This window comes from Ranitomeya variabilis, chromosome 8, assembly GCF_051348905.1.
Source record: "Ranitomeya variabilis isolate aRanVar5 chromosome 8, aRanVar5.hap1, whole genome shotgun sequence".
In the NCBI taxonomy this organism is placed as follows: domain Eukaryota; kingdom Metazoa; phylum Chordata; class Amphibia; order Anura; family Dendrobatidae; genus Ranitomeya; species Ranitomeya variabilis.
In genome coordinates this window covers 145918421-145931595 of record NC_135239.1, presented here as the reverse complement: position 1 = coordinate 145931595, position 13175 = coordinate 145918421, and the positions used below count along the sequence as shown (strand labels likewise).

Here is a 13175-nt window from a genome sequence, read left to right as displayed (position 1 = left end):
TTTCCGTTTTTTGCTCCCCTTCTTCCCAGAGGCATACATTTTTTTATTTTTCTGTCAATATGGCCATGTGAGGGCTTGTTTTTTGCCAGACAAGTCGTACTTTTGAACTACACCATTGGTTTTAACATATCAGGTACTGAAAAACGGGAAAAAATTCAGAGTGCGGTGAAATTGCAAAAAAAGTGCACTTCCACAGTTTGTTTTTTATTACCATGTTCTCTAAATGCTAAAGCTGACCTGCGATTATGATTCTCCGGATCATTATGAGTTCACAGACACCAAACATGTATAGGTTCTTTTTTATTTAAGAGGTGAAAAAAAAATCCAAAATGTGTTAAAAAAAGCGCCATTTTCTGAGACCTGTAGCGTCTCCATTTTTCATGATCTGGGGTTGGGTGAGAGCTATTTTTTGCGAGCTGAGGTGACGATTTTACTGATACCATTGTGGTGTAGATACAATCTTGTAGCGGCAAACAAAAAACATAATTCTGGCGTTTTTTAATTTTTTTTCTCATTGCGCCATTTTTTATATTGATAGATCAGGCGCTTCTGAATGCAGCGATACTAAATATGTGTATATTTGATTTTTTTGTTGTTTTATTTTGAATGGGGTGAAAGGGGGGTGATTTGAACTTTATATTTTTTAAAACATTTTTTTTACTTTTTTGCATGCTTCAATAGTCTCCATGGGAGACTAGAAGCTGCAATACTTTGATCGCCAGTGCTACACACAAGCAATGATCATATCTTCTGTGTGTAGCAGAAATGCTCACAGGGTGGAACTTATAGCAATTTGGCAATAGCAACCATAGAGGCCTGCTGCAGACCTCTGGTTGTTATGCCAACCTATCGTTGACCCGTGATCATAAGACGGGGTCACCAATGGGAAGGATTAGAGACGCGGTTCCTGTAAGCACGAGTTAAATGCCGTTGCCAGAGATTGACAGGGGCACTTAACTAGTTAACAAACGTGGGTGGATCGCAATTTCACACATGGCTGTTGCAGGTACTGTACATGTCAGCTGTATAGATCAGCTGTCATGTGCCTGAAAAGGTGTGGGCTCAGGGCCGGAGCCCGCACCAATCAAGGGGAGTCCGACATGGGCGTACTATTACGCCACATGTCGGAAAGGGGTTAAATTACTTCTTTACCATATAGAGCTCTCTCTGGCAAAATTAAGAGACCACCAAATCAAAACCCTATCATGGGCAGCCCAATCTCCAGACCTGAACCCCTTCTAGAATGTAATCAAGAGGATGATGGATAGTCACAAGCCATCAAACAAAGAACTGCTTACATTTTTGCGCCAGAAGCAGTGTGAAAGACTGGTGGAAAGCATACCAAGATAAATGAAAGCTGTTATTAAAAATCATGGTTATTCCACAAAATATTGATTTCTGAACTGTTCCTGAGATAAAACACTAGTATTGTTGTTTCTAAATGATTATGAACTTGTTTTATTAGCATTATTTGAGGCCTGAAAGCACTGTTTTTTTTATTTTGACCATTTTTATTTGTCAGAAAAAAATACAAAAATTATTGCTTGGAAATTTGGAGACATGTTGTCAGTAGTTTATAGAATAAAAGAACAATTAACATTTTACTCAAAAATATACCTATAAAGAGAAAAATCAGACAAACTGCACATTTTGCAGTGGCCTCTTAATTTTAGCCAGAGCTGTTTTTTAAGTCTTTTTTTGTTGGAGTGGTGTTGGTGGAGAGACTGCACACTCTTCATAAATGCCTGTAATGTTTTTTGTATAATATAGTTACACTGTTATATGACCAAACCTGTGATGGAGATGTTGCGAAATAACTGGATAAAATCTGTGGTTTCATTTATTTCTCCTGCCTTGAGAAAGCGCTTGAGTGCATGTCCAAAGAGAAGAACAGCATCCAAGTATCCAGCAGCATAATTATCTTGCAACTAAAATATAAAAAATAAAAGATATACTTTAACCTCTTAAAATTGCCCCATAAACTGTGTTACCTTAATATGACCCACAGAGATGCACAACACAGGACATCTCAAAATTGTATTGGAGAACAACAAAAACATATCAATGATTAAAAAAATTAGTACCTGATGTAATGGCATACTTAGTGCCTTGGTACCTGGCATCCCCAGATCTATGTAAAGCTCCACTTTAAAATGTAGGATTGTTTGAAATTTAAAACAAAACGCTTGGCCTGCTATAGGTGACCAATTTTTTTTGGCTGCAAAAATTAACTATTGTCGTCCATACAGTTTAACCTGCTTTGTGTGAAATTATGATGGTTTGAAAGTTAAAAAAAAAAAATTGGCCTGCAACAAGTGACCACTTTTTAATGAAAAAAATTTAGTTTCGACTAATCAAGGAAATTTGGTTTCAAGAGACTTAGCAAATAGAAAATGCGTAAGGTGTGCAGTAAGGGACAGGGAAGTGGAAATGCTGATGATGGTGCGTGCAGATGGCGAGGACATTGGGCAGGTGCGACTGCGCCTGTCACTGTAGCTCAAGCAACATACCCATCCACTACACATAGCTTACTGTCCCACTTTGCAGGGAGGCCCTGATTGTCCTTCCTCCCACCATGTTGAGTCCCAGAAGACCAATGATCCCACACTGGGACACTCCAAGGAGCTCTTTACATCATTTTTAAATTATGGCCTCTCACCCTGCATGTTCCAAGAGGGACAAGAGGATAGGCTGTTTAATGATGCACAAAAGATAGAGCAGCCACGGTCACAAGAAGATGATGATGGGAAATGGCAAATTTTGCCTAAGGAGGTAGAAGAGGATGAGACACAGTTGCCGATAAGTCAGTTTGTTCTTAAGTCACCAAGTGAGAAGTACCAGGGTGTAGCGGTAGAAAACAAGGAGGTGGCTGACAAAGTCACTGACTCGACCTGTGAAGATAGCATGCAGAGTGAGGCCAGCAGTGTTGAGGGTGGGGGATTGGCAGCACTGAAACAGGCAGGAAGAGGCAGTGATGTGAACACAAGAAGAATGTGGGCAACTATTCCGCAGAGCACCAACTGTTAGGGTTGGCGGAACGCACCAAATATATATATATATGTATTAATAGGTGCGTTCGCAACCCGAGGTCCACCGTGCAGGAGAGGAACCTGCTGCTGGCAAATGGCAACACTATATGGCGGTAGAAGCAAACTCTGTTAACTCCACAGATTTGCTAGAAACAAGATGATGTGCCCTGTTAACCTAACAGAGGTACACAGCTACCAAACTGTTGTGAATTTACCTTTTGGCTCCCTCTAGTGGCTACTAGGGTTTTTACTCTGGGTATGTCTATCATCCCTTGTATGTTCACCTGGGTCGTTAGGTCAGGGGTGTTGCTATATTAGCTCCCTGGACCTTCAGTTCAATGCCTGGCAACGTTGATATCAGAGCTAATCTGTAGTGCTCTTGTCTACTGATCCTGGTTCCTGCTTGATTAAGCTAAGTCTGCTTTCTTGCTTTTTGCTATTGTTTTTGTTTGCATTTTTGTCCAGCTTGTACATAATCTGTATCCTATCCTTGCTGGAAGCTCTAGGGAGGCTGGAGTTCTCCCCCCGGGCCGTTAGACGGTTCGGGGGTTCTTGAATCTCCAGTGTGGATTTTTGTAGGGTTTTTGTTGACCATATAAGTTATCTTACTACATTCTGCTATTAGTGAGTGGGCCTCTCTTTGCTAAACCTAGTTCATCTCTGTGTTTGTCTTTTCCTCTTACCTCACCGTTATTATTTGTGGGGGGCTTGTATCCAACTTTTGGGGTCTATTCTCTGGAGGCAAGAGAGGTCTTTGTTTTCCTCTTCTAGGGGTAGTTAGTCCTCCGGCTGGCGCGAGACATCTAGCGACCAACGTAGGCATGTTCCCCGGCTACTTCTAGTGTTGGCGTTAGGAGTAGATATATGGTCAACCCAGTTACCACTGCCCTATGAGCTGGATTTTTGTACTTCGCAGACTTGCTGATATCTCTGAGACCCTCGCCATTGGGGTCATAACAGTTTGCCAGGCCAGTATTAAATGTTAAATGCATTGCAGAAGCGGGATTATAAGAAAGAAAGTTCTGAGTTTTTTTTTTCTCTCTCTCATTTTTTTTTCTTTTCCCCTTTACCTCTGAGTGGCTTGTGATTGCTGCAGACATGAATGTCCAGACCTTGATTACAAGTGTGGACCAGCTTGCTGCTCGTGTGCAGGGCATACAAGATTATGTTACCAGAAATCCTATGTCAGAACCTAAGATACCGATTCCTGAACTGTTTTCCGGAGACCGATTTAAGTTTAGAAATTTCAGGGATAATTGTAAATTGTTTTTGTCCCTGAGACCCTGTTCCTCTGGAGACTCCACTCAGCAAGTGAAAATTGTTATTTCTTTTTTACGTGGCGACCCTCAGGATTGGGCTTTCTCGCTGGCGCCAGGAGATCCGGCATTGGCTGATATTGATGCGTTTTTTCTGGCGCTCGGTTTGCTTTATGAGGAACCCAATCTTGAGATTCAGGCAGAAAAAGCCTTGCTGGCTATGTCTCAGGGCCAGGACGAGGCTGAAGTGTATTGCCAAAAATTTCGGAAATGGTCCGTGCTGACCCAGTGGAACGAGTGTGCATTGGCTGCAAATTTTAGAAATGGTCTTTCTGAAGCCATTAAGAATGTGATGGTGGGTTTTCCCATTCCCACAGGTCTGAATGATTCTATGGCCCTGGCTATTCAAATCGACCGGCGGTTGCGGGAGCGCAAAACCGCAAATTCCCTCATGGTGTTGTCTGAACAGGCACCTGAATTAATGCAATGTGATAGAATCCTGACTAGAAATGAGCGGAAAATTCATAGACGCCAGAATGGCTTGTGTTACTACTGTGGTGATTCTACACATGTTATCTCAGCATGCTCTAAACGTCTTACTAAGGTTGTTAGTCCGGTCGTCATTGGTAATTTGCAACCTAAATCTATTCTATCTGTAACTTTGATTTGCTCACTGTCATCGTATCCTGTCATGGCGTTTGTGGACTCAGGTGCGGCCCTGAGCCTTATGGATCTGTCATTTGCCAAGCGCTGCGGATTTGTTCTTGAGCCATTGGAAAATCCTATCCCTCTTAGGGGTATTGATTCTACGCCATTGGCAAAAAATAAACCGCAGTTTTGGACACAGGTTACCATGTGCATGACTCCCGAACATCGGGAGGTAATACGTTTTCTTGTTCTGCATAAAATGCATGATTTGGTTGTTTTGGGTTTGCCATGGTTACAGACCCATAATCCAGTCTTGGACTGGAAGGCTATGTCAGTGTCAAGTTGGGGCTGCCATGGAATTCATGGAGATTCCCTGCCCTTGTCTATTGCTTCTTCTACGCCTTCGGAAGTTCCGGCGTATTTGTCTGATTATCAGGATGTCTTCAGCGAGTCTAAGTCCAGTGCACTGCCTCCTCATAGGGAATGTGACTGTGCAATAGATTTGATCCCTGGCAGTAAGTTTCCTAAGGGGAGACTGTTTAATCTGTCGGTACCTGAACATACCGCTATGCGTTCATATATCAAGGAGTCTCTTGAGAAGGGGCATATCCGTCCTTCTTCTTCCCCTCTTGGTGCGGGATTCTTTTTTGTGGCCAAAAAGGACGGATCTTTGAGGCCTTGTATTGACTATCGGCTTTTAAATAAGATCACTGTCAAATTTCAGTATCCTTTGCCGTTGTTGTCAGATTTGTTTGCCCGGATTAAAGGTGCCAAGTGGTTCACCAAGATAGACCTTCGTGGTGCGTACAACCTTGTGCGCATTAGGCAGGGCGATGAATGGAAAACCGCATTCAATACGCCCGAAGGTCATTTTGAGTACTTGGTGATGCCATTTGGGCTCTCTAATGCACATTCAGTTTTTCAGTCCTTCATGCATGACATTTTCCGGAAGTATCTGGATAAATTTTTGATTGTTTATCTGGATGATATTCTGGTTTTTTCTGATGATTGGGACTCGCATGTGGAGCAGGTCAGGATGGTTTTTGAGATTTTGAGGGAAAATTCTTTGTTTGTAAAAGGCTCAAAGTGTCTCTTTGGTGTACAGAAGGTTCCCTTTTTGGGGTTCATTTTTTCCCCTTCTGCTGTGGAGATGGATCCAGTCAAGGTCCGAGCTATTCATGATTGGACTCAACCCTCGTCAGTTAAGAGTCTTCAGAAGTTCTTGGGTTTTGCTAACTTCTACCGTCGTTTTATCGCAAATTTCTCTAGCGTTGTTAAACCGCTGACGGATATGACCAAGAAAGGCTCTGATGTAGCTAACTGAGCTCCTGCTGCCGTGGAGGCTTTCCAGGAGTTGAAACGCCGGTTTACTTCGGTGCCTGTTTTGTGCCAGCCTGATGTCTCACTTCCCTATCAGGTTGAGGTGGATGCTTCGGAGATTGGGGCAGGGGCCGTTTTGTCGCAGAGAGGCCCTGGTTGCTCTACTATGAGACCTTGTGCCTTTTTCTCTAGGAAGTTTTCGCCGGCAGAGCGAAATTATGATGTGGGCAATCGGGAGTTATTGGCCATGAAGTGGGCATTTGAGGAGTGGCGTCATTGGCTCGAGGGTGCTAAGCATCGGGTGGTGGTCTTGACTGATCACAAAAATTTGATGTATCTCGAGTCTGCTAAATGCCTGAATCCTAGACAGGCCCGCTGGTCATTGTTTTTCTCCCGTTTTGACTTTGTGGTCTCGTATTTACCAGGTTCTAAGAATGTGAAGGCCGATGCTCTGTCTAGGAGCTTTGTGCCTGATGCTCCTGGAGTCGCTGAACCTGAGGGTATTCTTAAGGAAGGAGTTATCTTGTCAGCGATTTCTCCAGATCTGCGACGTGTGTTGCAGAGATTTCAGGCTGGTAGGCCTGACTCTTGTCCACCTGACAGATTGTTTGTGCCTGCTAAATGGACCAGCAGAGTCATTTCCGAGGTTCATTCCTCAGTGTTGGCAGGGCACCCGGGAATTTTTGGCACCAGAGATCTGGTGGCCAGGTCCTTTTGGTGGCCTTCCTTGTCAAGGGATGTGCAGTCATTTGTGCAGTCCTGCGGTACTTGTGCTCGAGCTAAGCCTTGCTGTTCTCGTGCCAGCGGGTGGCTCTTGCCCTTGCCTGTCCCGAAGAGACCTTGGACACACATCTCTATGGATTTCATTTCGGATCTCCCGGTGTCTAAAGGCATGTCTGTCATCTGGGTGATATGTGATCGTTTCTCCAAGATGGTCTATCTGGTTCCTTTGCCTAAGCTGCCTTCCTCTGCTGATCTGGTTCCTGTGTTCTTCCAGAACGTGGTTCGTTTGCACGGCATTCCTGAGAATATTGTGTCGGACAGAGGATCCCAGTTTGTTTCCAGGTTCTGGCGATCCTTTTGTGGTAGGATGGGCATTGATTTGTCGTTTTCGTCCGCTTTTCATCCACAGACTAACGGACAAACGGAACGAACTAATCAGACTCTGGAGGCGTATTTGAGGTGTTTTGTCTCTTCTGATCAGGATGATTGGGTGACCTTCTTGCCGTTGGCTGAATTTGCCCTTAATAATCGGGCTAGTTCTGCCACCTTGGTTTCGCCATTTTTCTGCAACTCCGGTTTCCATCCTCGTTTTTCCTCGGGACATGTGGAGCCTTCTGACTGTCCTGGAGTGGATTCTGTGGTGGATAGGTTGCAGCGGATCTGGAATCATGTGGTGGACAACTTGAAGTTGTCACAGGAGAAGGCTCAGCGTTTTGCCAATCGCCGCCGCGGTGTGGGTCCCCGACTTCGTGTTGGGGATTTGGTATGGCTGTCTTCTCGATTTGTTCCTATGAAGGTCTCCTCTCCCAAATTTAAGCCTCGATTCATTGGTCCTTACAAGATATTGGAGATCCTTAATCCTGTTTCCTTTCGCCTGGATCTTCCGGTGTCGTTTGCCATTCACAACGTATTTCATAGGTCCTTGTTGCGGCGGTACGTTGTGCCTGTGGTTCCTTCTGCTGAGCCTCCTGCTCCGGTGTTGGTTGAGGGTGAGTTGGAGTACGTGGTGGAGAAGATCTTAGATTCTCGTCTCTCCAGGCGGAGGCTTCAGTACCTGGTCAAGTGGAAGGGCTATTGTCAGGAGGATAATTCCTGGGTGGTCGCCTCTGATGTGCATGCGGCCGATTTAGTTCGCGCCTTTCACGCCGCTCATCCTGATCGCCCTGGTGGTCTTGGTGAGGGTTCGGTGACCCCTCACTAAGGGGGGGGTACTGTTGTGAATTTACCTTTTGGCTCCCTCTAGTGGCTACTAGGGTTTTTACTCTGGGTATGTCTATCATCCCTTGTATGTTCACCTGGGTCGTTAGGTCAGGGGTGTTGCTATATTAGCTCCCTGGACCTTCAGTTCAATGCCTGGCAACGTTGATATCAGAGCTAATCTGTAGTGCTCTTGTCTACTGATCCTGGTTCCTGCTTGATTAAGCTAAGTCTGCTTTCTTGCTTTTTGCTATTGTTTTTGTTTGCATTTTTGTCCAGCTTGTACATAATCTGTATCCTATCCTTGCTGGAAGCTCTAGGGAGGCTGGAGTTCTCCCCCCGGGCCGTTAGACGGTTCGGGGGTTCTTGAATCTCCAGTGTGGATTTTTGTAGGGTTTTTGTTGACCATATAAGTTATCTTACTACATTCTGCTATTAGTGAGTGGGCCTCTCTTTGCTAAACCTAGTTCATCTCTGTGTTTGTCATTTCCTCTTACCTCACCGTTATTATTTGTGGGGGGCTTGTATCCAACTTTTGGGGTCTATTCTCTGGAGGCAAGAGAGGTCTTTGTTTTCCTCTTCTAGGGGTAGTTAGTCCTCCGGCTGGCGCGAGACATCTAGCGACCAACGTAGGCATGTTCCCCGGCTACTTCTAGTGTTGGCGTTAGGAGTAGATATATGGTCAACCCAGTTACCACTGCCCTATGAGCTGGATTTTTGTACTTCGCAGACTTGCTGATATCTCTGAGACCCTCGCCATTGGGGTCATAACACCAAACAGAGCAAAACTGTGGTCATGCAGTCAGAGAAACAGGCAAACAACTCCTCATCGGAGGTGCCGGTATTCTAGCGGCTTATTTCAGCCAAGGCCCTGAATACACACATTCAAACTCCTCACTGGAGGTGCCGGTATTCTAGAGGCTTATTTCAGCCAAACCCTAACCACATCCAGACATGACCACACTAGCGCTGAGCTCATAGACATTGGTTTGATACTAGCGCATGGCCGTGCGGCCATGCAAACCTTTTATAGCTGTAGCAGACAAGGGACTTCCAAGTGGTCCAATAGGAGCTGCTACAGGTCCTGAGCGTGTGACCCCCAACCTCCAATGAGAGGTCCTCCCGTGGGCATGCTCACTGTGTGCAAAGCAGGACTTAGCCCCAGAAAAGCCGGCACGCTGCTGACCAGTGCTGGCTACAAAAGCAGAACCTGGAAAGGCAGCAGTAAACCTTTGCACAGTATCAGGCTGAGCGAGACGCTGGGACTGACGTCTCCGCTGGGCAGGCTCCACTGCGGCTGAAGCAGAATGGGAGACCGCAGCAGACATGGCTCGAGAATCCCCCTGTGCAGCGGCGGGAACTCGACTCCTATCATTACCCCCCCTCCTAGGGCCTCGCTGCGCTCAAAGGCTGCAATGAGCAGCGGAGCCCGAATGTGCTCCACAGGTTCCCAGGTTCTGTCCTCTGGGCCGTGACGCTTCCAGTCCACCAGATAATATTTCTTGCCACGTACCACCTTGCACCCCACAATAGAGTTCACCTCAAACTCATCCATGGACGAACCCGATGTCCCAGCAGATGACTCGGAAAACCGGGACAAATAGATGGGCTTTAAAAGGGAAGCATGAAAGGTGTCGATGATACCAAGGCGCGGAGGAATAGCCAAATGGTAGACCACAGGGTTGACCTGTTCCAGAACCTTGAAAGGGCATATGTAGAGAGGCGCAAACTTAGTGGACTCAACTCGCAGCCTGATGTTACGGGTGGAGAGCCACACTAAGTCAACAGAAGCAAAGGTCGGAGTGGGGCGCCGGTGTGCATCAGCAGAAACCCTCATTCTCTCCTTGGAGGCCCGGATGGCATCCTGTGTGCATTCCCAAATGTCACGTGCCTCCACCGCCCAGTCTGCCACCCTAGAATCGGTGGATGACACGGCATGGGCACAGGAACACACGGATGCTGGCCATAATTAAGGAGAAAAGGAGTCTGCCCGGTAGAGTCGGCTACAGTGTTGTTCAAAGCAAATTCCGCCCAAGGTAGCAAAGATGCCCAGTCATCCTGCCTGGCGGAGACAAAATGTCGTAAGTATGTGACCATAGTCTGGCTGGCCCGCTCTACCAACCCATTCATCTCGGGATAGTATGCAGAAGAGAGAATCATCTCAATGCTGAGTAAACGACAGAGTTCTCTCCAGAACCGAGACGCAAACTGAGGACCCTGGTCACTGACAATTTTGTCAGGCATGCCATGTAAACGGAAAACAAGTTTGACGAACAACGCCGCTAAAGCCCGTGCAGAAAGTAACCATGGAAGCGGAACCAAGTGCACCATCTTAGAAAAATGGTCGGTGACTACCCAGATAACTGTACAGCTACAAGAATTGGGTAAGCCTACCACGAAGTCCATCCCGACCATCTCCCAGGGCCTCTCTGCCCCCGGCAGGGGGTAAAGTTGCCCAGCAGGCCGTTGCCGAGGAGACCGATTCTTGGCGCAAGAGACACACGCCCGAATATAGTCCCCGACATCACGGGCCATATGCGGCCACCAGTAAGTCCTTGCCAAGAGCTCAGATGTCCTCTTGGTCCCAAAATGTCCACCCACCCTGGACGAGTGAGCCCAAGAGAGAACCTCCGGTCACAAATTAGATGGAACGAAAGTCTTGCCTGGGGGCACAGACTCTAGTGAAAACAGAGCCACAGTTCTCAGGCTCTCTGAACGGACAATAAGCCGAGGCTCCTCCTCCTCTGATGACACTACAGAGAGAGAGAGAGCGCTGGCACGAACGTTCTTCTCCCAGGAAAGAAAATGGAGGGTGAAATGGAACCAGGAGAAGAACAGGGACCATGTAGCCTGGTGAGAATTTAGCCACTGGGCTGTCTGTAAATACACCAAGTTCTTGTGGTCTGTGAACACCTGGAAGGGAAAGCGAGCTCCCTCCTGGAGGTATCTCCACTCTGAGAAAGCCAACTTCATAGCTAGCAACTCCCTGTCCCCGAAGGAATAATTCCTCTCCCTGGTGAAAAGGTCTTGGAGAAGAAGAAGCAAGGATGCTTCTGACCTGGAGCATCCTTTTGGAAGAGGACTGCCCCAGCACCAACGGATGAGGCATCCACCTCCATAATAAATGGCTTATCTACATCAGGGCAATGCAGGATGGGAGCACTAGTGAAGTGTGACTTAATGGACAGAAAGGCCTTGGAGACCTCCTCCAACCACAACTTGGGATTTGCTCCCTTCTTGGTGAGGGCAACCAAGGAGCTACCAAAATTGAGAAGTGGGGAATGAACTGGCGATAGTAATTAATGAACCCCCTAAAGCGCTGCACCGCTTTGAGAGAATGGGGTTCCTGCCAGTCCATCACAGCCTGTAGCTTGGCAGGATCCATAGCCACTCCCTGGGCAGAGATGATATAGCCAAGGAAAGGCAAGGACTCCTGCTCAAACACACACTTCTCCAACTTGGCATAGAGGGAGTTAGCCTGTAGGAGGTCGAAGACAGTGCAAACATCTCTCCGGTGGGAGTCAATATCTGGAGAGTAGATGAGAATATCATCCAGATAAACTACGACCGAGGTGGAAAGCATATCCCGGAAGATGTCGTTTACAAAGTCTTGGAAAATGGCTGGGGCATTACAGAGCCTGTAGGGCATCACCAGATATTCATAGTGCCCATCCCTTGTGTTAACATTAGTCTTTCATTCGTCCCCCTCACGGATGCTAATCAGGTTGTAAGCACCCCGCAGATCTAATTTAGTAAATACCCTTGCTCCCCGTAGCCTATCAAAAAGCTCAGATATCAGGGGTAGTGGGTACTTATTCTTAACGGTGATGGCGTTAAGACCCCTGTAGTCTACACTCACCGGCCACTTTATTAGGTACACCTGTCCAACTTCTTGTTAACACTTAATTTCTAATCAGCCAATCACATGGCGGCAACTCAGTGCATTTAGGCATGTAGACATGGTGAAGACAATCTCCTGCAGTTCAAACCGAGCATTAGTATGGGGAAGAAAGGTGATTTGAGTGCCTTTGAACGTGGCATGGTTGTTGGTGCCAGAAGGGCTGGTCTGAGTATTTCAGAAACTGCTGATCTACTGGGATTTTCACGCACAACCATCTCTAGGGTTTACAGAGAATGGTCCGAAAAAGAAAAAAAATCCAGTGAGCGGCAGTTCTGTGGGCGGAAATGCCTTGTTGATGCCAGAGGTCAGAGGAGAATGGGCAGACTGGTTCGAGCTGATAGAAAGGCAACAGTGACTCAAATCGCCACCCGTTACAACCAAGGTAGGCCTAAGAGCATCTCTGAACGCACAGTGCGTCGAACTTTGAGACAGATGGGCTACAGCAGCAGAAGACCACACCGGGTAGCACTCCTTTCAGCTAAGAACAGGAAACTGAGGCTACAATTTGTACAAGCTCATCGAAATTGGACAGTAGAAGATTGGAAAAACGTTGCTTGGTCTGATGAGTCTCGATTTCTGCTGCGACATTCGGATGGTAGGGTCAGAATTTGGCGTAAACAACATGAAAGCATGGATCCATCCTGCCTTGTATGGAGCATCTTTGGGATGTGCAGCCGACAAATCTGCGGCAACTGTGTGATGCCATCATGTCAATATGGACCAAAATCTCTGAGGAATGCTTCCAGCACCTTGTTGAATCTATGCCACGAAGAATTGAGGCAGTTCTGAAGGCAAAAGGGGGTCCAACCCGTTACTAGCATGGTGTACCTAATAAAGTGGCCGGTGAGTGTATGTGCAATAATTATAGGGGATAACTCATGAGACTCTTTGCGTGGAACAAGACAACTACAGGACACAGTTTTATAAGTGGTAAAGTCTATATTATTACACGAACAGGTGCAGAGAGAAACTTAAGTCCACAACACTTGGCGTAAATATTAAACGCAGCTTAGCAGTCTATAGCAAACTTCAGAGGAAAATGCAATCACGCAGAAAGTCTATGAAGCACAGTTATTCTTGAGGATACTTGACACGAATAAG

The 13175-nt window shown here is 46.5% G+C and overlaps 1 protein-coding gene across 3 annotated transcripts in view; it reads right to left on the bottom strand.

Moving 5' to 3' along the window:
• The window catches only part of GUCY2C (guanylate cyclase 2C), a 1047636-nt gene that overhangs the window by 769350 nt on the left and 265111 nt on the right, over positions 1 to 13175 (bottom strand). For all 3 annotated transcript variants that reach the window (XM_077277787.1, XM_077277788.1, XM_077277789.1), the window contains exon 8: positions 1793 to 1928. In XM_077277787.1, coding sequence (XP_077133902.1) covers positions 1793 to 1928 — 136 coding nt within the window. The remainder of the gene's footprint in view (positions 1 to 1792; positions 1929 to 13175) is intronic.